Here is a 25657-nt window from a genome sequence, read left to right as displayed (position 1 = left end):
CTAATTTACTCAGTCCTGTACTTTGAAGAGGTTCCACTTAAAAAAAAATTGTTTATTTGAAAGGCAGAGAAGGAGAGATGGAGATCTTTTATCCCTTGCTCACTCCCATATGGGTAAAAAAGCTAGATTGGGGCTGGGCCAAAGCCAACAGCAGGAAGTTTATCTTGATCTCCCACATGAGGGGCAGGGGCCCAAGTACCTGGACCATCTTCCACTGCCTCTTCAGGCATATTGGCAGGGAGCTGGATCAGCAGTAGAGCAGCCTGACGAAGGTTGGCACTTGAATATGGGATTTGGGTGTCACAAGCAGTGGCATAATCTGTTGTACCACAGTACTTGCCCCAGAGGCTCATGTTTTAATTCTGAAGCCATCCCACAATACATAGATGCGTGAAATATACACTGCTTAAATTTTCTAGAAATACAACTTTCCAAGAATACAGATTGGGATTGCTCCTTTTTTTAAGATTGCTAAATATGTTCTAAAGATTAATATTACCTATGGGAACACTCTCAGTTGAGAAAATGAAGTATAAGTAACTTTTGCAATGTGTGTATGTGTGTGTGTGTGTGTGTGCATTCCTGTTTGGCTTTATGAGTCTTCAGTGAAATTACCATACAGTTACTTTTTCAAACTTGGTGTCTAATGTTAAAGAGTGGAGTGAACAATGTGCAAGAGACAAATATGGGCAAACTAGATAAGTTATGCTCTTTAAGTTGATAGCCTTTATTGCAGTTCATTCAGCCTTTTATTGCCTTGTGTAATCTTTCGTTAAGTTCCAAAATTGTACTTCACATGATAAATGACAGTTATATGTATTCATAATCTAGGTACAGGTTATTTTTACCATTTTATTTTTGTACATATATTTGCTTAAAATCAATGAAATTTTAAGCCAGGTTCAGGTAACTGAAGGGCCTTTATAAGTAGTTTATATTGTCTAGACCCAAGGTATGCTGCAAACACAGTCTGGAGCAAAATGGGAAATACCATTTTTCTAAAGACAGGCTTTGAAATTCTAATCCAGTAAGTTAAGATGTTTCCTTTCTCTGGCAGGAGGGCTGATTGATACCTGTGAAAATATTGAGATATTTCACTAGAAAAGATATTGTATTAAGTGGCAAACCTACGTATAACACATTAATACTAAAAGTCTTAAGATAAAACTAGATACAGATTAAGATAAAGCTATTTTCAGGGCCTATTAACCCTAAAAACTCTTTTTTTTTAAACTTTATAAAAATTTTATGAAAAAATTTTTAAAAATTTATTTGAAAGGCAAGAGACAGAGGTCTGCTGGTTCACTGCCCAAATGCTCATAATAGGCAGGGCTGGACCAGTCCAAAGCTGGGAGCTGGGAACTTAATCCAGGTCTCCCACATGGGTATTAGTGACCCAAATACTTGAGCTATCACTTGCTGCCTCTCAAGGTACACACAAGTTGGAATTAGGAATGGATCTGGAACTCAAACCCAGGCATTCCAATATGGGATGCAGGCATCCCCAGCACTGTCTTAACCACTGCACCAAACGTCCACTCAGTCCTTAGGTGTTCTTTTGCTCCTTTGGTTTACCTCCAAGGTATCTCATAAAATAGATTGCTGATACAAGAGTTCAACAGAGAATAACCAGAATTATTTTGGAGTAGTAAACTTACAGCCATTTTTTGACAGTTTTTCAGTTCAAGTACTCAAACTCCTCTAAGAAAATAAGGTAGATAGCTATCTTACTAGGCATAGTGTTTTTGCAATTTTGTAGTGGGCGTTCAACACACAAATTAAGGTTAATAACCTGAGCTATACACCAAAAGGCACCGTGTGATAAAGTTCTAGAACTGTGTTCAAATTTTTGAGAAGTAAAATTTGATTACTTACAAGAACAACATAAGTCTTAGTAACTTCTAATCAAAAAGGATTGTTCTTTTTGATCTAAAGTTTGCTGTTTTTAAGTTGTGAGTTTTTCAATGATTATGAGAAAATGAAGACTCCTACTCACCTGGCTGCTAGGCCACCATTCACAGGTATGGCCAAAAAAACAGGGTACAAACCACCAAAAACAAGACCAACCAGTCCACTCCGTGTTACGGTACAGGTTTCACAATTCAGTTCACCTAGGAGACACATTAATTAATTCTGGAAGTAAAGGTCATGATAGTCAAGCAAACATGATTTTAAAGAATGAACAGTGTCCCTTAAGTGTATCAAAAATATTTAATTTTCAGACAATAATTCAGTAAGTAGAATTCTGTAAGGCATGTTAAAAGACAGAATTACATGTATGAGTAACCTAAAATCACCAGGAATGACTAATAAAACCATCTCAGGAAAGCACATTCTGTAATTTATTCTGAATTTGCATCTAATCATCTCAAGGCTTGAGCTGTTGGTAACTTTCTGCACTTTCGAATCAATGGACCTGAGCTGATATTTTCACTCAATGTTGCAAGTTCACTGGGCATAAGGTATCCTTGAACCATAAAAATTCTTTTCACATTGGTCATGGGAATTCAAACAAAATGCTCAATTTAAATAAATTTAGAGTAGCACTTAACAGAAAAACTGGACCACCTGCTCTTAAGTCCTCATGGTAATATTTCTATGAAATCATTAATCAAAAGATTTTTCATGATTATACTCTATTTAGTATACATGGTAAATTTTCAGAAGGAAATTATATCCCATTTATTTGATAAATACACATACAGGTAGTACTTCAAGAGATTTGTTACATAAGAAAGTATTATATAAGAAAGTATTAAAGTAGCAAATAACATATACCAAGGTAAACTGGTGACAATGAAACCGAATTTACCTGTACTCAAAGGAAAACTCACAAAACCTTTGTAAGATATATGTGCTGTCAAAAATGGGATCACTGCCATTGGTAAGCCAGCAGCTATACGAGCATGTGTCACATTCAAGATGCGCCGAAAAAGACTGTTTGCTATTAGGCCACAGAGAGCAGCGTTAATTCCAACATATGTTGATCCATGTTCAAGTAGATTCCTGAGAAGGTGAGAAGAAAACAGCTTTTTTTTTTTTGGCTCTACTGTATGTATGAACCCTAATTTCTGTCATATGTTACAAAACTTCCCAGGACTTTAGGAATAACTGGATACAACATTTATCAATCATGTTTTACACAAAGATTTTTATTCTAAAAGGCTTTTGAGTTAGTCAACACTTTTAGAGTGATAACATTTAGATTTTGTTATTTTGCAAAGGATATTGGTATAGAAATTTCCCTCCAACTGTAGCAAGGAATAGCTTTCAAAGACTGATTTGGATGATTTTTCTGAGTTCCCATAATACCCAATACCTTCCTTTCTAGCACAACACAGTACAAAGTGGTGCTATCTTAGAATCATTGATTTATAAATTGGGCTTCCCCACTAGATTATAAACTACTTGAAGACAATGGATACAAACATGTATTCATCTTGATTTGTTGATCTTGATTTTAGTACCACCTGACAGAAAGTTTGTTCAATACTGTGGAGGTCATGTGTTTCCCTTCATTACTATCTGAAGCATTTAATCAGGATTGGGAGACTGAGAAGGTACTACTAACATTTAAGTGATACTCTATAGTAAGTACTTTACAACAAACCAAAGTATTCTAAACTTTAAGCCTACCACTTAGCTTTTTATTACCACCTGTATTGTAATCCACAGCACAGATGTCCTCTTAACATTCTCATTGCTCTTCACTAGATAAACTGAACAGAGTGCCCCCTTTAATGTCTACGGGATACACTCATCTTTTTCTAGGAGTCATAATTAAGTTTCCTATTTTGTATAAGGTATTATTTTTTTTACCTGTCGTTTTACTTACTGAGAACTGATTATACACAGCAAATTTGCTGTAAAAGGCACAAGAATTTATCTTTCAGGGTTTTCATAGTTGAATATGATGGCAGAAGAAAGGTAAACTTGATATAAAACAGAAGTCTATAAAAAGGTTAATGGGAACACAACAGCATGCCAGACCAGGAACTTATGATACATAAGTACTATTTGGAGTGATTAGAACATACCAAGCTATCACAGAAAACATGTAAATATGAAAGGCATGTAGGGGTTGAATCATGAGAAGCTTGAGTACTTCTTCTGAACTATGATATATATGTAAACTAAACAAGTAGTGCAGCTGGAGTGTGAGCAGCAAACTTTGCGGTCTCCCAACCATATCTTAATTTCCTATGGGTAAAAAGTTTTTTAGTTAATAATGCAGATAGCACGAAGTTCTTATTATCTAGTAGTCCCTTGCCAATTTTCCAAACAAGAATTTCCCATACACCTAGAAACTCGTGACTTTTTGATAAGACATATATAGGAAGTAACTAGACACATGAAATGTAAGACCAAATATATAATAAATGGCAGTTAAATATACATGAAATTATTCTATAGATCAAAAAAGTTATCAAAAATATTTCATACACTTAGGAAAATTAAAAGTAAAGATATAATGGAAGAAGGGATGAGATTTCAAACAAATGAAATAAAGAGGAAAATTAAGGATAGGACAAAAATAACAAGACACTGTTACCTTCCTTGTTCAAATGCCAATGTTTAAAAACAACTTATTACCTCTAAATTAAATCTTTGCAGTTGCAGCTTGCTCACCTATGCTTGTCTTTCTAATTTGGTAAAGGTCCTGTGACACAGCTTGCTTTCTTCAGAGCTTCTAATATCTATTCTATTCCTTTTATCAATCTGACTGCCTGCCTTTCCCTATCTTTCTGGTCTAGAAATGTGAACACAGGCCCTTTTTTACTTTAAAAGGTTGTCTATTTTTATCTCAGGAAAACAACTAAAAGGGGAGGAGAGGGCATGGGGACACAGAACTTTTGAAATCGAGTTCTTATTACTGCTGAAGGTTTATAGGTTCTCCTTATTGGAAAAGTAAGTGGTACCAAGACTAAAATTGTGCAGTTTTCATTCCTAAAAATTTTAACTCCAAAATGTATTTTAAATCCATTCTCTTTTCAGTTCAACTTTCTCCATCCTACTGTCTGCACTTACAAGGATCACTATTCCAGCTGGTGTTCCTATTTCCTTTCTGTGCTAGCATATTCATTGTCCAAAAACCAACTGGAATATTGTTGAGAAATGTTAGCTGGATCACATTTTTCTCCTGCTTAAAATTCTTCCTGTTCCTTACACCCTCTTCCCTTTTACTTCAGTAACACTGGTTCTTCAAATATGACAAACTAATTACTGTCCTGTAGCCTAGGCAATGCTATTCTCTCTACCTGATACCATTCCTCTCACTTCTCCAAACTGTCTTCATTTTTTTCCCCCCAAAGATTTATTTATTTATTTGAAAGTGTTACCAGGGGCAAGGGAGGTGGGTAGTGAGCATGCTCTTCTATCTTCTGGTTCAGTCCCCAAGAGGCTGCAATGGCCAGGGCTGAAGCAAACCCAGGAGCTTCATCCCAGTCTCTTGAGTGAGTGACAGGGGCCCAGGCACTTGATCCATGCTCCACTGCTTTTGGTGGGCCATTAGCAGAAAGCTGGATTGGAAGTGGAGCAGCTGGGACACACATCAGTGCCCATATGGGATGGCGGCTGTATCCATTACGTCACAACACGGTTCCCATCTGTTTTTTTGTTTTTTTTTTTTAAGTCTCAGATTTTCAGTTTAAATGTAACCTAGTCAGACCTGCTTGACAGCCAAAAAGGTCTAAGAATATTTTGGGAAGTGCACTGTAGTTGCCTGTGTTATCTTAAAATATCAGTGTGTTCCCTATATTGTCCTTTTTTAATTTTCCAGTGGTTTATTTATTTGAAAATCAGAGAGAGAGAGAGAGAGCTTCCACCTGCTGGTTCACTCCCTAAATAGCTTCAATGGCTGGAGCTGGGCCAATTGGAAGCCAGAAGCCAGGAGCAGCTTCTGGGTCTCCCACATGGGTGCATGGGCCCAGGTACTTAGGTCATCATCTGCTGCGTTCCCAGGTGCATTAGCTGAGAGCTGGATCAGAAGTGGAGCAGCTGGGAATTGAACCAGTACCCATAAAGGGTGCTGGCGCCACAGGCAGTGGCTTTATCCACTGCCACAGCTCTGCCCCCTCCCCCCCATATTGTCCTCAAGGACCTTTAGCCATGATCCCATTTCTCTGACATTCCCTAACTAGTTGTCTATGGTTCATGGTACTATTTTTAGGCTGGTAAGCACACTGACAAACGAATTTAGAGAAATAACAATTAAAAAGCTATTTTATAGTTTTGCTATTTAAATGGATACATAAATGTTTACAATGAAAAACTGAATCATCATACAATTAGATACATCCCCTAATTGTCTCCTCAGATAATGTTTTCTATTTTCAACTGACTCCACAAGTAGCTATGTGATGTTAAACAAAATGGCTAATCTTTCTGGGCCTTGGTCTTCTCATCAAGGCAAGGAAAGGGCTTAGTTTCCTTCTAACATACTATCCTTAAACCAGATAAAATTGAAATAATTATTTAGTGATGAAAATCCATCCAGTAAAATATATTTTTAGATTAAAAAGTGATGCTACCTTTCTGGTTCTGGAAGTTGGTTAATTTTTCTGGTTATGATCTCCAAAATTGTTACATTTTCCTTGACAGTATCTGGTTCATGACTTCCCATCTTGAGCCCTAAAAAACCATGAAAATATTATGGTTTGCAATAATGTTTATAGAAAAACAAGGAAACAATTCAGAAAGTCTTCTACTTGACCATATTTAATTTGAAAATAACTGTACATTGAGTGTTTAACTGTAAAGCCAATGCATATATATCATAAAGCAAAACAAAATTCAGTCCCCCCCTCCCCGCAAAACCAAAAACGTGAAACAGAAGCCAGAACATGAGAAACAACATATTAAGCTTATAGGAAATATACCAGCCATTTAGTCTATCCCTGAAAACTGATGGTCCTGGGAACTTAACAGTGTCAATTCATTGTTTTTCATATTAACTGAAGAAACATAAAAAATCCTTTGGAGATTTTTTTTTTTTTAGATTAAAAAATAAATAGAAGGAGACAAATTAGCATTGTAAAGTAAATGCCTAATGATTTCCTATTGAAACGCTTGTGAAATTGCCCCTGTGTTTGATGAGAGGAATGAGTAGGAGCATTGTTGTGTGAGAGTCTCTGGTGAGGCTCTCCCAGGTGTTTTTTTACTAAAGCTTTGGATTCCTTTCTCAACAAAAACCAAAAAAACCCACTCATAATAAGAAAACATTATTCATTGACCCTCCAGAAAAATCAACAATCTAAATGCTTTGAGCATTTACAAAAGCTGTTGCCAAATGCTTTGCTCTTCAGCAGTACACTTCTGCTTTGACTGGACTACTTCTACCTCTAGGTTATCATTCTATGATTGTGCTTCGTCTTCAGGGTCAAATTGATAAAGCCATATTTAACCTCCAGTTACAATTCTTCAGAATTAAAAAGATGATTCAGGATCTTGATCGCCCTTGTTAAAATTTCCATTGAGGGGTCAGTATTGTTGTGTAGCAGGTTAAGACACCGCCTGAGACACCAGCATCCCACATGGGCACCAGGTCAAGTCCTGGCTACTCTGCTTCCGATCCAGTGCTGTGCTAATGCCCCTGGGAGAGAAGTGGAGGATGGTCCAAATGCCTGGGCCCCTACCACCCACATGGAAGACTCAGGTGAAGCTCCTGGCTTCTGCCTGGTCCAGCCCTGGCCATTCCAGTCATTTAGGGATTGAACCAATGGATGAAAGATCTCTTTCTCTGCAATCTGACTTTCAAATAAATATTAAAATTTCTATTGAAACTACTCTTATCTGCAGCTGATCTGGACACAACTGTTTTGGCATTTGTGAAGCAGAAAAGTTTGCTCAATTTTAAGTTTTCAGTAAGAAATGTGTAAGCCAAACCAGTTGAGCTGTGTATGGTATTGTCATTTCTACTGTTAATTATTAGAGCCATGAACACAACTTTTTCCCTGCAAATTGGTGTGGATGGTCTGCTATGGCAGGCTTCATTTCCAACATCAACTTCTTAAAATGCATTCTGTCCATCTGCAAACTGCTGATTTCTTTATTTTTCTCTTTTTCTCACAAACTTTTCATAAAGCACCAATGATCTCATCATAATTTGATCTTTGTTTTTACTTCAATTTTAGCAGAATTCATTTTGCTGTGACAGGGTCTATTTTCAAACTAATGTTTACTCTTCTTGGTGCCTCAAACTAGATTGTATTCAGATATGTTGTAATAAGTGAGTACAAGTTTATTTTGGTGCAAAAAAAAATTTCAAATCCATACTTAGTTTTTTCATAATATGTATATTCCATGAACTTAAAGTTTTTTTTAGAAATTTGAAAGGTAGAGAGAGAGAGATCTCCCATTTGCTGGTTCACTCCCCAGATGCCTAAAACAACCAGGACTGGCCAGGCAGAAGTAAGAAGCTGGGAACTCAACCCAGGGCTCCCCTGTATGTAGCAGAGACCCAAGTCCTTGAACCATCATTTCTGCCTCCCTAAGTGCAACTCAGCAGTAGGTTAATAGGAGTGGATCCAGGACTCAAACACAGGCACTCTGATATGGGATGTGGGCATCATGTGTAATCTTAACCGCTACACCAAACACCTGCCCCTCCATGAACTTTTTAAAGGCTCCTAATATATCTGTACACACCTAAATAAAAAAGTGGAAACTCAAACAGGCATTAAACCTAAAGATGGGTTCACTTTCATTATAATCAGGGAATGTGATACCAATAGGTATCCATAAGTTAGCAAAACCTACAATCTGACCATTTCAATCACTGGAGGAAATGTATGGTAGCTGCAACTCTAGTGTGTGCTGCTGGTATAAGTGTAAATTGTATCTGAGTGGGAACAACCATTTTGAAAAAGAATTTGTTATTTAGGAGGTAGACGACACACATTGGCAATTTTTACTTAAAGGCATACCCTACAGCAGTCAGCAAACTTTTTTTAGAAAGGGTCAAATACCAAGTATTTTAGAGCTCATGGGTAATGTATAGTCTTTGTTGAATGTTTCATTTTTAAAACAATTCTTAAGGGGCCAGCAGTGTGGCGCACTAGGTTAATCCTCTGCCTGTGGTGCCAGCATTCCATATGGGTGCCGGTTCTAGTCCGGGTTGCTCCTCTTCCAATCCAGCTTTCTGCTGTGGCCTGGGATAGCAGTAGAAGATGGCCCAAGTGCTTGGGTCCCTGCATCCGCATGGGAGACCAGGAAGAAGCACCTGGCTCCTGGCTTCATATTGGTGCAGCGCTGGCCGTTGTGGCCATTTGGAAAGTGAACCAATGGAAGGAAGACCTTTCTCTCTGTCTCTCTCTGTAACTCTACCTGTCAAATAAGTAAATAAAATCTTAAAAAAAAGGCCGGCGCCGTGGCTCATTAGGCTAATCCTCCGCCTAGCGGCGCCGGCACACCGGGTTCTAGTCCCGGTTGGGGCGCCGGATTCTGTCCCGGTTGCCCCTCTTCCAGGCCAGCTCTCTGCTGTGGCCAGGGAGTGCAGTGGAGGATGGCCCAAGTGCTTGGGCCCTGCACCCCATGGGAGACCAGGAGAAGCACCTGGCTCCTGCCATCGGATCAGCACGGTGTGCCGGCCGTGGCGGCCACTGGAGGGTGAACCAACGGCAAAGGAAGACCTTTCTCTCTGTCTCTCTCTCTCTCACTGTCCACTCTGCCTGTCAAAAAAAAAAAAAAAAAATCTTAAAAAAAAAAAAAAACAATTCTTCAGAAATATAAAAACCATTCTCGGCTGGCTGTACAGAAATAAGCAATAGGGCGTACCTGACCTACTTGCCAGTGGTTCATATCACTAGTTACGGTGAATGGCAGAGCAAGTGAATGGTGAACAATGAATTTTAGCCTGGAGATTTAGCTCATTAACCAACAGATTTCAGGAAACAAAAGCAAAAGTTCAGGCACACCACAAAGGACAACACTGGTAAGTCAGAGTTTCTTGGTTCACTATCAGTGTTCATTGCTATAAGATCACTTGATGGCACTCACAAATAGAGTACCTGTTAGAATCGTTCACTTAAAAATATTAAATGCAGTGAAATTCCATATCTGTGGTCTTAGCCCAATAATTACAATGCAGGCTTAGAAATGTAGTAAGTGGTTTCCAGAACTCAAATTTCTGAGGACCTTGACTAGAAAAACGTGACAGACACAATCCCTGCCATGCTGGAGGCTCTGAATGCTTTTGTGCAGGGGTGTGTTTATCAAATTCAGTATGTACAAAGTGTATGATATTTATGTGCAAAATAACTTTAGAATGTCCAGCCCAATGCTCTGCACACTGGTGTGGTTCCGAGTTATGTGTGTTCTGTGAACACACTGGTGTGTGTTCCAAGTTCGGACAACGCCTATTGGCTTTATATAGCTGTTATTAATAATAAATGCCTATCAAAGGACCATGCCACTTTTAAATACTACAAACACTTCAAAAAAGTTTTTGCATTGACTATCACTTGCAGGAGAGCGCGGAAAGATAGGCAATGTGTAAAGTGAAAATTAAATTTGGCCAAGGTCACCGTGCAACTTGGCAGTAAACCTGAGATTAAATCTAACCACAAGCGTTGTTTCCCTTTCTGTTGACCTGGCTCAACTATAAGGTCTTTCTAGGCCAGAAGCACTGTGGGGCCAGCCGCCCCTCCTCCCAGGTCCCATTCCCGCGCTGCCAGTGACAAGCGTGCCACCGCACCGCGCTTCTGACCCCGGGACATTTCCTTCGCTCATTTCCCCGGACTGCCAGTACCTTGTGCTCGCTCTCCGCAGCCGGTGCCGCCCCTGGTCTTCCTCAGCCACGGCCGAGGCTCGCACTGTAGCTTTTTCTCAACTCTCCAACGCAGCCATCTTTAGCCAACACGTGACTCCCGCCGCGCGGAGTGACGGCCGCTGATTGGGCTCCGGGAGCGAGGCTGCGGCCAGGAACGACTTCTAGCTCTGGGGAGGTGCCCGGCGGCGGAGCGCTGAGGTTTGGCTGGCAGTGCAGGTACTCGTTTCGCCCACACCCTCCTTAACAGTACAGAGCCTTTAGAAAATGTGAAATTTTGGATATAAACGTTGGGTGACCCTAAATACGACTTTCTTTTTTTTCTGAAAACCAACCTTCGGCACGAAACAACTTCCGGGTCCGTAGAATCTACCTCATGATGACTTGGGCTATGTGAAAACTGCACTGCTCTTAGCATAGGATGTGTTTTTAGGTTTTAAAAGTTCAAACAAACAAAAAAACCTGTGATTTCTTTGCTACACATATTTTCTTTTTATTTGAAAGGCAAAGTTACAGAGAGGCAGAGTCAGAAGTGTCTTCCATCCACTGGTTCACTCACCAAATAGCCGCAAGGTGGGGGTCGGGAGAAAGCTGGGCAGATCCGAAGGCTGGAGTCGGGAGCTTCCTCGATGTCTCCCACAAGGGTGCTGGGGCCCAAGTGCTTGGGCTTTCTTCTACTGCTTTTTCAGGCCATAGCAGAGAGCTGGATCAGAAGTAGAGTAGCCAGGACTAGAACCACTGCCCATATGGGATAGGGGCGCCAGAAGTGGAGGATTAACCAGCTTTGTCACAGTGCTGGCCCAGCACATTTTTTTTTTTTTTATAAGATTTTATTTATTTGAGAGGTAGAGTTACAGACAGGGAGAGGAAGAGACAGAGAGAAAAGTCTTCCATTGGTTCAGTCCCCTAATGGCCACAACAGCCAGAGCTGTGATGATCTGAAGCCAGGAGCCAGATGCATGCGGGTGCAGGGGCCCAAGCACTTGGGCCATCTTCTACTGCTATCCCAGGCTACAGCAGAGAGCTGGACTGGAAGAGGAGCAGCCGAGACTAGAACTGGCACCCATATGGGATGCTGGCGCTTCAGGCCAGCCCAGGGTGCCTTTTATTTTTTAAAAAGATTTGCTTATTTATTTTTATGAAAGAGAGAGAGAGAGAGAGAGAGAGAGAGAGAGAGAGAGAAATGTCCATTCACTGGTTCACTCCCCAAATGCCTGAACTTTTATAACAGCCAAATATTGGCACATGAAATAACTAATCTAAATCAAAGAAAGTGGAATCTGATCACTTGTTACAACCTTCATTACTGTTATTGTAGTCTTATTATGTCATCTGGGTTGTATGAGGGTATTTCTGGAAACTGTGCATTATCTTTTAATTCTACTTTTTCCATGAACTATCTAAAATACTCTCAAATGCAGCATCCTATGGTGTATCCCAAAGAAAATTTATGGAATGTGTCTCTTTCTTCATGATACATTGAATCTCCTGAAAGTAATTCATCTAGGAATGTTTGAGAGTTTTCAAAGCTGGTCATCAAAAAAGCAATAGAGGGAATTCCAGCTTCTGGAAATAATAGAGTAAGTTATATTTGATAGAACTTGTTGCTGGTAACAATAATAAACTCTGGACAATAAAGAGATATTTTGTGAAGACACTGGAAAGTAACCAAAAAGTATGTGAACATGGAAAGTGATACATTTCTTGAAAGAAGGGAAAAATACTGGGTGCAAGATTGTAAGATTGCCATTTACTAGGTGTTTTTTTTTTTTTTTTTTAATGAGAGCATTTCTCAGTCTGAAATACATGGGGAAATGAGTGCCAATATAAAACAGCTCTCCAGTTTGAAAATTCAAAAGTTAAAGTTTGGAAATGACAGAACAACTGGAAATTGAGGGGAGGGTTCTTACAAAGAGAGCCACAGGGAGAGGAAAGGGGATTCCAAAATCTGTCTAGAAAAATCTCAACTTTTTGGATGACATTTTAACTGCCCATGTATGGGATGATATCACCAGGAAAACTGGTGGACACCAATAGCTGGAAGACTGGAAAAGCAGAAGTAATATTTCAGCAGCTGATTGAAGTTGGGGAGACAGCATTTTATATAGTCCAAATTACAGAAACAGAGTGAAAACTTTAGACATTTTATAAGTAAAGACAATGAGGCCAGCGCCGCGGCTCACTTGGCTAATCCTCCGCCTGCGGCGCTGGCACCCGGGGTTCTAGTCCCAGTTGGGGTGCTGGATTCTGTCCCAGTTGCTCCTCTTCCAGTCCAGCTCTCTGCTGTGGCCCGGGAGGAGAGTGGAGGATGGCCCAAGTGCTTGGGCCCTGCACCCGTATGGGACACCAGGAGGAAGCACCTGGCTCCCGGCTTCGGATCGGCACAGCGTGGCCATAGCGGCCATTTGGGGGGTGAACCAACGGAAGGAAGACCTCTCTCTCTCTCTCTCTCTCTCTCTCTCTCTCTCTCTCACTCTTTCTCTCACTGTCTAACTCTGCCTGTCAAAAAAAACCAAAAAACAAAAATAATGTCCAAAGACTAATGTTTATGCCTGAGAACTAAGGGCAAGACCAACCAAGTCAATAATATTAAAAATAAAACAAAAGAATATAGAAAAAGGAAAATATTGAAGGAGTGGAAATCAAAGTATAAAATAAACAAAATTGATAAACCCAGAGTTGAGTTAGGAACAGAGTAGGGGGTGATAGGAGAAAGAGGAGGTGGGGAATCACTTATAAATGATGCCCAAGGGGCTGGCGCTGTGGTGCAGTGGATTAAAGCCACCGCCTGCTGTGCTTGCATCCCATATGGGCTCTGGTTTGAGTCCCAGCTGCTCCTCTTCCGATCCAGCTCTCTGCTATGGCCTGGGAAATCAGTAGAATATAGCCCAAGCCCTTGGGCCCCTGCATCCACGGGGGAGACCTGGAAGAAGCTCATGGCTGCTGGCTTCGGATCAGCTCAGCTCTGGCCATTGTGGTCATTTGGGGAATGAACTAGTGGATGAAAGACCTTTTTTTCTCTCTGACTGTACCTCTCTCTGGAACTCTGTCTTTCAAATAAATAAAAATAAATCTTAAAAAAAAAAATGATGTCCAAGCAGGACCCAAAGCCTAAATTTCAGGAGAGTGAGTGAGTATTATACTTTCATGGGCCTTTTCTTAATGAAGCAGAGTGTGTGAAAGTCGCTATAAAGACCAGGGGCTGGCCCTGTGGCATAGTGGGTAAAGCTGCTGCCTGCGGTGCCGGCATCCCATATGGGTGCCGGTTCGAGACCCCCCTGCTCCACTTCTGATTCAGCTCTCTGCTATGGCCTGGGTTAGCAGTAGAAGATGGCGCAAGTCCTTGGGCCCCTGCACCCATGTGGGAGACCTGAAAGAGGCTCCTGGCTCCTGGCTTCAGATCAGGGCAGCTCCGGCTGTGCAGCCATCTGGGAGTGAACCAGCGGATGGAAGACCTCTCTCTCTCTCTTTCTCTGCCTCTCCTCTCTCTGTGTAACTGTGACTTTCAAGTAAAATAAATTAAAAAAAAAAAAGTGAAGTATCTTGTCATTACAGTGTTGGAGTAAAAAATTGGGATGAATGGGTTCCTAAGAGCAGAATACTCAAATATGTGAATGTTAATTGGCAGGAACAATGAGAATTCAAAAAGCCAATCAGGAACAATATGCAGAAGAGAAGATGAGAGGGGCTGCTCCAGGAAAGATGACATCTGGCCTGAAACAGAAAAATGTAGAAGTGAAAACCAAAAAGAACAAACAGACAACATCTGTAAATGGAGATGGTGTCAGTACCAGTGAGACACCTCAGCCTTCTCAGAAGAAAAGGAACTGTGTAGATCCTGCTGTTGAAAATGAAGAAGCATGCATGAGCAGAGTGGAAGTTAACGATTCCTGAAGAGCTGAAACTATGGCTTATTGATGATTGAGACTTAATTATCAGACAAAAACAGCTCTTTTTTCTGCCAAGAATGTGGATTCCATGCTGGAGGATTATGCAAATTATAAGAAATCTCATGGAAACACAGATAATAAGGAGGATGCTGTTAATGAAGCTGTGACTAAAAGAATGCTTGCATGTAATACTGGGTACTCAGCTGCTCTACAAATCTGAGACCACGGGATGCTGAAATCCTCACAGATCTCCCAGACACACCTATGTCCCCAGGTGTCTGGAGTGCCACATCTTCTGAGATTATTTGTGTGAATTGGAGCAATGTTGGCCTATTCACCCGTGGATGAGAAGAGCCTTGTTTTAGTACTGAATTATCGTCACAACTTCCTAAAGTACCTGGCAAAGAATTCTGTGACTTTGTTTAGTGCTCGTGATTATGAAGTGGCTTTTCCTTAGCCCCACCAGAAAGCTGTGTGAGACGAGCACTCACTCACTCACAAATGTTTGCATCTCTTTAAACACATTTTTGTTCTTAGTCCTTCTCTTGTCCAAATGAAGTACTTTAAAGATGTTCATGTGGAGCAAAATGGATGTTTGTTTTGTTTGGTTTTAAACAGAAAATAAAAGGGATTGCAGCTCCCTTTTTTCTTTTCCTTTTTCAAAGTTGCTACCAGTGCATTCAATGATGGACAACAGTGGGACATGTTCTATTGCCTAGTTGAAAAGCTGTTTTTGAATGCTGGTGGTTCTATTCCTTTGACACTGCATACTTTTGGAATACATGCTAATGCTATATGATAAGATGCTCTGATTCCTAATGCCAAAGGTTCAATTCAGTGTATATAACTGAACACACTCGTGTGTTTGTGTATGTGTGTGTGTGTGTGTGTGTTTAATGGTGCTTCAAGTAAAGAACCCATCCTTGGTAAGTCATCCATTTTGTTCCTTGGGCATTTTATCTTTGCTCAAATTGTTGAAGAATAAAATAATTACTTATTTCATGGTTTTTGTATTTGTTTCTAATGCACGTTTTAACACAATAGATGCAATGTGCTGTGTAGCTACAGTTTTCTGGAAAAGTTGACCTTTTAGGAATTGTTTTTTAGACCTCCACAAATTTTTTCTTTAAATTTCAAAAAAAATTTATAAACTCTAGTAAGAGTAATTAAAAGAAAGGGAGAGAAAATAACTTCATCTTTTTGGACTGAAAAGTCCATTAATACAGATTTGATACATATAGTGACAAGATAGGAGACAATAATAGAAACAACTTTAACCAAATGCGTTCAACAAGTTAGAGAAAATGGATAGATTGTCTGGTTTGATTGTAATTGCTTGTATAGAGAATAACTTTTTCTTTTGTATCTTGTAAAATAAAGTCTTGCTAAATTAAATAGTATTTTTTAAAACAAAGGCTATTTTATTTCTTCTTTTCTAATCTGGATAACTTTAAATCCCTTGCCACCAGCCTCATATTGCACCAGCTAGATTCCCATACATTGTTGAATAGAAGCAATGTGGTCTCTCTGTGTAACTCTTTCAAATAAATAAATAAATAAATCTTTTTTTTTTTTTAAAGAATATGGGTAGACACTCTTGCCTTGTTCCTGATCTTAGGGACAATAATCAAATTTTCACCATTAAGCATGTTTGTTATAGGTTTTCTATAGGTACTCTTTTTTTTTCTTACATAAATTTTTTTTTCTTATTTATTTATTTGAAAGGCAGAGTGAGAGAGAAAGAGAGAAAGATTTTTCATCTGCTGGTTCGCTCCCCAGATGCCTGCAACAGCCATTGGTGGGCCAGACAGAAGCCAGGAGTCACAGACTTCACCTGAATCTTCCATTAGGGTGGCAGAAACTCAAGTATTTGAGACATGATTTGGTGCTTCTGAGACTCATTAGCAGAAATGCTGGATCAGAAGTAGGGTAGTAAGGACTCAAACCAGGCACTGTTTAATGGGATGCAGGTGTCCCAGCAATGGCTTGAGTTACTGTTAAGGATACTCTACTGCTGTAGATACTCTTAGGGAAGTTCACTTTTATTTCTAATGTGCTGGCAGTTTTTTTGTTTGTTTTACCATGAATGGATGTGGGGTTTTGTCAAGTGCTTTTTCTGTATTTTTTTTCTGTCCTAGTTTAGTCTGTTGTTATAGTGAATTACACTGAATGATGTTTTAGGTTAAATCAATATTTTTAAAAGGATTTTATTTATTTGGAAGGCAGAGTGACAAGAGAGGGAGGGACAGAGGAAGAGAGAGAGAGATCTTCCATCTGCTGGTTCCCTCCCCAAATGGCCATCGGGCCAGGTTGAAGCCAGAAGTCCGGAACTCCCTCCAGGTTTCCAACGTGGGTTCAAGTTCCTAATTACTTGGACCACCTTCCTCTTTCTTAGGCACATTAGCAAGGAGCTGGATAGGAGATAAAGCAGCCAGGATATGAACTGGCACCTGTATGGAATGCCGGCATTTCAGGTGGCAGCTTAACCCACTATACCGCAATGTCATTTTCTGGAATGAACCTCACTTGTCTATGACACACTACTTTTTATATACGTTGTTATTTTTGTTCTGTTGAAAGTTTTTGCCACCATGTTCATGAGGTGTACTGGGTTGTGTTTTCTTTCTTTACAATGTCTTTATTTGGCTTTGATATATAAGAATTTTGCTGGACTTAAGAAGAGTTGATAAGACTTCCCTCCTCTTCAATTTTTTTAAAGAAGAGTTTGTACCATATTGATAATATTTATTTCTTAAATGTTTGATAGAATTCATCAATAAAGACTTCTCTGCCTTGAGTTTTCCTTGTGGGGGAGAATTTTAACTACAAATTTAACACCTAATATAAACATATACTATTTTTATTAACTTTCTTTTGAAGTAAACTACACATGTTTTTGTAAGTCTTCATGAGGCAAAATGAAATATCCAAATGCGTTCACAAATTTATTAGCTTAGAGTGTTCAAAATTTTCCCTTCTGATTCTTGTAATATCTATAGATCTATCTCTCCCTTTTTAAAATATTTATTTATTTATTTGGATACCAGAGTTACAGAGAGGCAGAGGCAGAAAGAGAGAGAGGCCTTTCACCTGCTGGTTCACTCTCCAAATGGCTGCAATGGCTGGAGCTAGGCGGATCCAAAGCCAGGAACCAGGGTCTCCCATGTGGATGCAGGGGCCATTTTCTACTGTTTTCCTAGACCATAGCAAAGAGCTGCATTGGAAGTGGAGCAGCTGGGACTAGGGCATAAAAACAGAAGGAAAAATTACATAGAGATTTAGAGGCAAGGGAGGACATAAGTTCTCATATTAGGGACTATATCTAAGTCATTATTATATACATATCAGAGAAAAGCGGACAACGCACACATTCATTGAGAACTCCTACATGCCATACATGGTATGCTATGATTTTGTGTATTTTAAAATGTATATATTTATGGGATATAATGTGATATTTTGGTTTATTTATATAATATGGAATGATTAAATCAAATTAATGTATTCATCATCTCATATTTATCATTTCCTGTGATAAGAACATTTGATGTTTCCTTTTAGCAATTAAAAAATACAATATCTTGTTAAGTATAGTCATCCTGCTGTGCATCAGATCTCAAAAATGTATTCTTCTTGGCTAACTGAAACTTTGTATGCTTTGATTATCATCTCCCTATCTCCCCACCCTTCCAACTTCTGATAACCGTTACTTTACTCTCTACTTCTATGAGTTTGATTTAGATTCCATGTATAATTAGATCATGTGGTATTTGTCTTTTTGTGCCTGACTCATTTCATTCAGCCTAACATCCTTCAGCTTCATTCATGTTGTCACAAATTACAGAATTTCCTTCTTTTAAAAAGCTAGATAGTATTTTAATTTTATGTACAAAGAACTTTATCCATTCATCTGTTAATTGATTGACACTTGGGTTGATTTCATAACTTGGCTATGTGAATGATGTGACAATAAACACAAGAACGCAGCTATCTCTTCAACATATTGATTTCAAATCCCTTCCATATGTACTCCTGGATAGGATTACTGGAACATATGGTAGCTCTATTTTTTGAAGAACCTCCATACAATTTTTCATAGCATGTGCTGAACATGCACGATATAAAGGTTAGAAAGAGACAGGCACAGAACATATAACTTGGGGTTCCCTTTCTCAGGCTGTTTCTTTTTTAAAGTTTCTTACCTTACGCTTCACTGTCTCCTTCATCTGGTTGCTCCAGCTTCCCTCAAGATAAAACTGAAAATCTGAAACTCAACCTGTACCATTTGCTTACTCAATGTATTTCCTCCCCTTCAAAATCTTAGTACTTTTGTTCATTTTACAAGGCCCTCAGAGAGTTGCTTTTTTTGTATTTTGACCAGAATCCATAGTTTGAAGGAGGTTCAATTAGGAGCTTATTCTTCAATACCAAACATTGAAACTCCTATACTGAAGATCAAAGCACTTTACTGTCTCTTGTCAGAAACACATGTCGGTATAACCTGCAAAGTCTGTGATTAAAGAGACTTACCCTAGGGGTATGCAATTTACAATGTTCTATGTGGAGCAGCTCTGATAATGTAATATTCACATTATTCCATAGCACCTGTCGCTCCCCCTCTTCGTGGAGGAACGACACTAAACCCTGCGCTGTTCTTTTGTCTGCTCGGCCCTTCCCGTTCTTCCCGGGTTGGCTGCCGATCCTTCCACCTCCGTGGAAGGGCGGCTCCCCCTGCCACTTTCCCCACTTCCGCAGGGGAGCGGCACACCGCCGGCCGGCTCTCTCGGGGGCTGCTCAGATGTTATCTGGATGTTCCTGGTGCATGTTGTCTCTCTCCTCCTTTATAGTCCTCTTCCACCAATCCCAACTCTGCTACCCACACGCCGAGTACGCTGCTCTCCTCCAATCAGGAGCAGGTCCTGCTGCTTATTGGTCGAACTGAAGGCAGCTGTGTAGAAGTTGTTTACTCCTCTTCCAGCGCCATATTGTGGGAGAGCAGATGCATAGAATAAGTCTTAATTTCAGTAACAGTCTAGTCCGAGTTGCTCCCCACAAGCACCTGCTATTAATCCTATGGATGACTGTTATACACACAATTAGTATTGTTTCATACTTTTCTCTGGCTCTCAACTCTACTCACCTAAAACACCTGCTAAGAATTGGCCCTGGTCTCATATAACTGAGAAAGTTTTTCCATCATATTCCTAGTAATTCATTGCATTACTTAATATAGAATTTCTAAGAAAGTAAACTCACGTCTAACCTAATGTATAAATCTCTGCTGTGATTTTCAAGCTAAATCCTACACCTCTTTATATTCCCCCTTTTTGTAGAACTGTTATAATTTTAATCAGCTTTGCAAAGACATTATTTTATGAACTTTGGTGATGAAGGCCAGCTAGGTGCCTTTTATTGCTTAACATATGTATGAGCCAAATTTCTATCTAGCTAGAAAAGAGCTTCTTAAACTGAATCTATTCCATTCTTCCAACTTTCTTTACTTCCATATTGTGGACATGCTCCCTTCTTTATCCTGTCAGAGATATGTCATTCTCCATCAAAAACTTCAATACAAAATTCCCAGGATGTTGAAAGAAATACCTCCAGATTTCTACATATTTCTTATGTTTATTCCTCCCTAAACTGTTGAAGATTGTAGTGCCATATTTCTTCCATGCTATTTTAAAATATTTGACTTTAAGTTTCTAATTGATACATAATAATTGTACATCTGTAGAGGGCCCAGTGTGGTATTTAGATGCATGTGCACCACATGTAATCATTAAACCAGCATAATTAGCATATCCATCAACTCAAACATTTATTAATTCTTTGTATTGGGAACATTTAAGGTCCTCCCTTCTGTTTTAAGATATAGAGTAAATTATTATTAACTCTAGAGCAATAGAACTTATTCTCCATTTAACTGTCATCTTGTACCTGCTGTCCAGCTTCTCTCTATCCCATCCTCTTCACCCCCAACCCTGCACCATCCCTCCGCTTTCCAGCTTCTTGTAACCACTATTGTACTTGCTACATCACAGATAAACTTTTTTAGCTTCACCTATTGATAAGGACAGGTGATATTTTTCTATACCTGACTTATTTCACTTGATATAATGTCCTTTAGGCTCATCTATGCTGCTACAAATAATAGGATTCATTTTCTTTTTAATGACCAATAACATTTTATTATGTAACTAAATACATCACATTTTCTTTTCTTTTCTTTTTTTTTTAAAGATTTATTTTATTTACTTGAAAGATAGAGTTACAGAGAGAGGTAGGTCTTCCATCCACTGGTTCACTCCCCAGATGGCCGCAACAGCTGGAGCTGCGCTGATCTGAAGCCAGGAGCCAGGAGGTTTTTCCAGGTTTCACACACAGGTGCAGGAGCCCAAGGACTTGGGCCATGTTGTACTGCTATCCCAGGCCAAAGCAGAGAGCTGGATCAGAAGAGGAGCAGCCGGGACTAGAAACCAAGCCCATATGGGATGCTGGCGCTTCAGGCCAGGGTGTTAACCCGCTGGAGCACAGTGCTGACCCCATAATTATACCACATTTTCTTTCTCTGTTATCCCATTGAGGGGCACTTACACTGATTCCATATCTTGGCTACTATGAAACACAGAGTACAGTTATCTCTTCAATATACTGATTTCCTTTCCTTTGGATATATCCCCAGTAGTGGAATTGCTGGCCCATGGTAGTTCTACTTTCAATTTTTTGAGGAATCTCTATACTGTTTTCCCTAATGGCTATACTAATTTATATTCTCACCAACAATGTGTAATAGTTCTCCTTTCTCTGAATCCTCATCAGCATTTTGTGTGTGTATGTGTGGTTTATTACAGCCATTCTAACTAGAGTGGGATAACCACTTTGGCACTGATTTCCATTTTTCTGCATTGTTTTATCTACTTTTGGTCATTTGCATATCTTATTTTTAAAAATGTATATTTAGATCATTTATGCATTTCAAAATCAGATATAAAAAAAAGAGAGCCAGTGAGAGATATCTTCCATCCCCTCTGGTTCACTTCCCAGATGGCTCAGAGTGAAGTGATTGTCCTTTCTCCACTGTACTTGTATTTTATTGGCACCTTTGTGAAAAATCAGTTGGCTTTAAAACTGTAGATTTAGGGGCCCGGCGCCGTGGCTTACTTGGCTAATCCTCCACCTGCAGAGCCAGCATCCCATAGGGGCGCCGTGTTATAGTCCCGGTTGCTCCTCTTCCAGTCCAGCTCTCTGCTGTGGTCCGGGAAGGCAGTGGAGGATGGACCAAGTGCTTGGGCTCCTGCACCCGCATGGGAGACCAGGAGGAAGCACCTGGCTCCTGGCTTCGGATAGGTGCAGCGCCGGCTGTGGTGGCCATTTGGGGAGTGAACCAGTGGAGGGAGGACCTTTCTCTCTGTCTCTCTGTCTCTGTCTCTCTCGCTCATTGTCTATAATTCTACCTGTCAAATTAAAAAAAAAAAAAAACCTGTAGATTTATTTCTAGGATCTCAATTCTTTTCTGTTGTTCTATTGGGTTTTATGCCAGTACCATGCTGCTTTGGTTACTACAGCTTTATAGTATATTTTGAAATGAAATATTATGACACATCCAGCTGTTCTTTTTACTCAGGGCTGCTTTGGTTATTTGGAGAAATCTGTAGTACTGTTCAAATTGTAGGATTTTTTCCTTTTCTGTGAAAAATATTTGTATTTTCATAAGGATTATAGTAAACTTTGGGTAGTATGGACATTTATCTGGTTTGGTTGAAAAGCCCACAAGAGCATTTCAGGGATGGAAAGCCAAGACACTTTGGCAAAAAGTGTCCTACATGAAGGACCTCAGTGAGTGAGACCCCAGAGGAAAGAAGTGGTCATCAAAGAAGGATGTACTTTTCTCTGAAGGGAGGAGAGAACTTCCACTTTGCTTATGGCCTTGTCTAAATATTGAAGGAGTTTGTGGATTAAAAAGGCTTTCATAGCCTAGGCAGATCATGTCAAGATTCTCATGTGGTCACTGACATCATACATAAGAGTGTCAATTGTTACATTAACAGGAGTCATTGTGTACTAACTTCCCATGCAGCACCTCTGTTCTCAAAGAGTGGTATTATGAGAGTTAATAGTAAAGCTTGTCCCCAAAGATTTACTTCATTTTAGTGTATTAAGTGGAGGATATTCTTATGTTCCATAAGTTTTAGCTAAGCCTAAGTAACCAACTCCATTGCGTGTTTCCTTAGGTGCTTCTTAGATTAATGATAAAACTTGTTCTCAAAGAAAAAAAAGTATATTAACACAACAATTAAAAGAAAAATAAGAAGGGAAACAGGAGGAAGGGTGGGAATTAGGGAGGGAGGATGAGGTGGGAAGTGTCATTATGTACTTAAAACTGTATGTATGAGATACATGAAATTTGTTCCATTTATATAAATAAAAATAATTAAAAATATTATTTTCCCCAATCTATGAATATGGGATTCTTCCCATTTTTTGGTATCTTCTTTAATTTCATCAGTGTTCTATAAATTTTCATTGTAGCTACCTTTTACCTCCTTGATTACATGTGTTTCTAGGTATTTTATTATTTGTAGCTAATGGAAATGGGGTTGCTTCCTTGATTTCTTTTTCAGATAATTTGCTATTGGTATATAAACATGCCACTCATTTCTGTATGTTCACTCTGTACCTTGAAACTTTACTGAATTTATCAGTTCTAATAGCTGTGTATGTGTATGTGTGTATGACTTGGATTTTTCTATGTTACCTCAAAGAAGTGACAATTTTACTTTCTCCTTTCTAGTTTGGATGCCCTTTATTTCTTTCTCTTGCCTAATTGCTGTACCCTGGACTTTGAGAACCATGTTGAATTGAGTGTTTAAAGTTGGCATTCATATGGAAAGCCGTGGCAAAAAAAATGACCTAAATGAAAGATCTCTGTGAGTGAGATCGCAGTGGGAAGAACGGGCCATCAAAGAAGGAAGTACCTTTCTCTGAAGGGAGCCGAGAACTTCCACTTTGACTATGACCTTGTCTAAATAAGATCGGAGTTGGCGAACTCAAGAGGCTTCCATAGCTTTGGCAGCTCATGACAAGAGCCTTGGGTGATTACTGACGCCATAAATAAGAGTGTCAATTGCTAAATCAACAACAGGAGTCACTGTGCATTTACTCCCCATGAAGGATTTCTGTCCTTAATGTTGTACTATGTGAATTAACGGTGTAACTAGTTCTCAAACAGTACTTTCTACTTTGTGTTTCTGTGTGGGTGCAAACTGTTGAAATCTACTTAGTATATACTAAATTGATCTTCTGTATATAAAGAGAATTGAAAATGAATCTTGATGTGAATGGGATGGGAGAGGGAGTGGGAGATGGGATGGTTGCAGGTGGGAGGGAGGTTATGAGGGGAAAAAGCTGCTATAACTTTGGAAATTTATATTTATATAAAATAAAATTTAAATATTAATATTTAATAAAGATTTATTAAATAAAGTTAAAAAATAAAGTGGGCATTCATGTCTATTTCAAGATCTTAGAGGAAAAGCTTTCAACTTTGTTTAGTATATTAAGTATTAGTTTGTTGTATATGGCCTTTGTTGTGGTGACACACATTTCTTCTCTATTTGATGTTTTCACCCTGAAGAGATGTTGAGTTTTTTTTTTTTTTTTCAGGATTATTTTAGGGTCTGGTGCCGTGACACAGTGGGTTAAAACCCTGGCCTGAAGCGCTGACATCCCATATGGGCGCCAGTTTTAATCCTGGCTGCTCCTCTTTCAATCCAGCTCTCTGCTATGGCCTGGGATAGCAGTGGAGGATGGTCCAAGTCCTTGGGCCCCTGCACCCATGTGGGAGACCCAGAAGAAGCTCCTGGCTTCAGATCGGTGCAAGTCCAGCTGTTGTGGCCATCTAGGGGAGTGAACCAGTGGGTGAAGACCTCTTTCTCTGTCTCTATCTCTCTCTGTAACTCTTTCAAAATAAATAAAATAGTTCTTTAAAAAAAGAATTATTTTGTTGATTTTGATAGAGGTATGGAGAGAAATAGAGCCAGAGAGAGAGAAGGAGGAAAAGGGAGGGAAGAAGGGAGGGAGGGAGGAGGAGAGAGAGAGAGAGAGTTGGTCTTCCATTCTGCTGGTTTACTCCCCAAATGACTGCAATGGCCAGGGCTGAGCTGTTCTGAAGCCAGGAGCCAGGAGTCAGTTCCAGGTCTCCCAGGTGGGTGCAGAGGCCCAAGGAGTTGGGCCATCTACTGCTTTCCCAGGCAATAGCAGACAGCAGGATCAGGAGTAGCCGGGACTTGAACCAGCACCCATATGGGGTGCCGGCGCTGCAGGCTGAGGCTTCAACCGCCTGTGCCACAGGGCCAGCCCTGAGATGTTGAGTTTTACAAATTGCTCTTTGTTCATCTATTGAGAGGATCATGTGGCTTTTGTCCTGGATTCTGTTAAGGTGATGGATCCTTTTTATTGATTTGCATATATCAGGCCACCCTTGTATTCTGGGGTAAATCTTACTTGAATGTGGCATATAATCTCTTTGATATCCTTTCGTCTTTATAACCATATTACAAAGAAGTTATTAATGTTTTATACATATTTACTCAATTATTTTATGAATTAGCTTTTCTGGTATTGCTTTTTAATCTTTCCTACAAAAGTTCTAGATTTTTAACTAGAGACTAGAAAAAGTATCATGATGGTTGGAATGCAATAATAGTAACAATTAATAACAATAGTAATGGCACCTACTATGATCTGAATATTTGTGTCCCCATAAAATTCGTATTTTGAAATAATAATCCCCAAGATAGTATTAGGAGGTGAGACTTTGGGAGGTGATTAGGTCCTGTGAGCAGAGTCCTCATGAATGACACTGCCTTTAAAAAGAGGTTCCAGAGGGCACCTATGCTCTTTCCACCATGTAAGGACACACCAAGAAGGCATCATTTATAAACCAGAAAGCAGACCCTCATCAGACACCAAATCTGCTGGTACCTTGTTCCTGAACTTC

The 25657-nt window shown here is 39.6% G+C and overlaps 1 protein-coding gene and 1 pseudogene across 3 annotated transcripts; one reads left to right on the top strand and one right to left on the bottom strand.

The window, feature by feature from the left end:
• Positions 1–703: 703 nt before the first annotated feature.
• Positions 704–10858, bottom strand: TMEM126A (transmembrane protein 126A). 2 transcript variants are annotated; one of them, XM_002708659.6, is made up of 5 exons: positions 10748–10858; positions 6531–6630; positions 2813–3006; positions 1997–2111; positions 704–1073 (listed from the first exon to the last, which is right to left on the bottom strand). In XM_002708659.6, exons 2-5 carry the CDS (start codon positions 6620–6622, stop codon positions 881–883), a joined length of 594 nt encoding a protein of 197 aa, XP_002708705.3. In that variant the 5' UTR covers positions 6623–6630; positions 10748–10858; the 3' UTR covers positions 704–880. The 2 variants fall into 2 exon arrangements, with proteins under 2 accessions (XP_002708705.3, XP_069932385.1); XM_070076284.2 differs by lacking the exon at positions 6531–6630.
• An 8-nt stretch (positions 10859–10866) lies between these two features.
• LOC138850178 (mortality factor 4-like protein 1 pseudogene) lies at positions 10867–16069 on the top strand (annotated as a pseudogene). Its single transcript, XR_016233290.1, has 2 exons — positions 10867–10984; positions 14394–16069. The product of XR_016233290.1 is annotated as a mortality factor 4-like protein 1 pseudogene (transcript).
• The last annotated feature ends 9588 nt before the right edge of the window (positions 16070–25657 follow it).

This window comes from Oryctolagus cuniculus, chromosome 1 (assembly GCF_051225735.1).
Source record: "Oryctolagus cuniculus isolate XC-2025 breed Fujian yellow rabbit chromosome 1, ASM5122573v1, whole genome shotgun sequence".
Lineage (NCBI taxonomy): Eukaryota > Metazoa > Chordata > Mammalia > Lagomorpha > Leporidae > Oryctolagus > Oryctolagus cuniculus.
This window is presented reverse-complemented; position numbering and strand designations above follow the sequence as displayed.

What these genes read in the sequence shown, in the direction of transcription:
- TMEM126A (XM_002708659.6), bottom strand. Translation starts at nt 6,622, where the DNA reads ATGGGAAGTCATGAACCAGATACTGTCAAGGAAAATGTAACAATTTTG. An exon ending in GAGTTTTCCTTTGAGTACAG is followed by an intron (nt 2,112 to 2,812) that starts GTAAATTCGGTT and finishes TGTGTCTCCTAG; the next exon opens with GTGAACTGAATTGTGAAACC. An exon ending in AATGGTGGCCTAGCAGCCAG is followed by an intron (nt 1,074 to 1,996) that starts GTGAGTAGGAGT and finishes ATATTTTCACAG; the next exon opens with GTATCAATCAGCCCTCCTGC.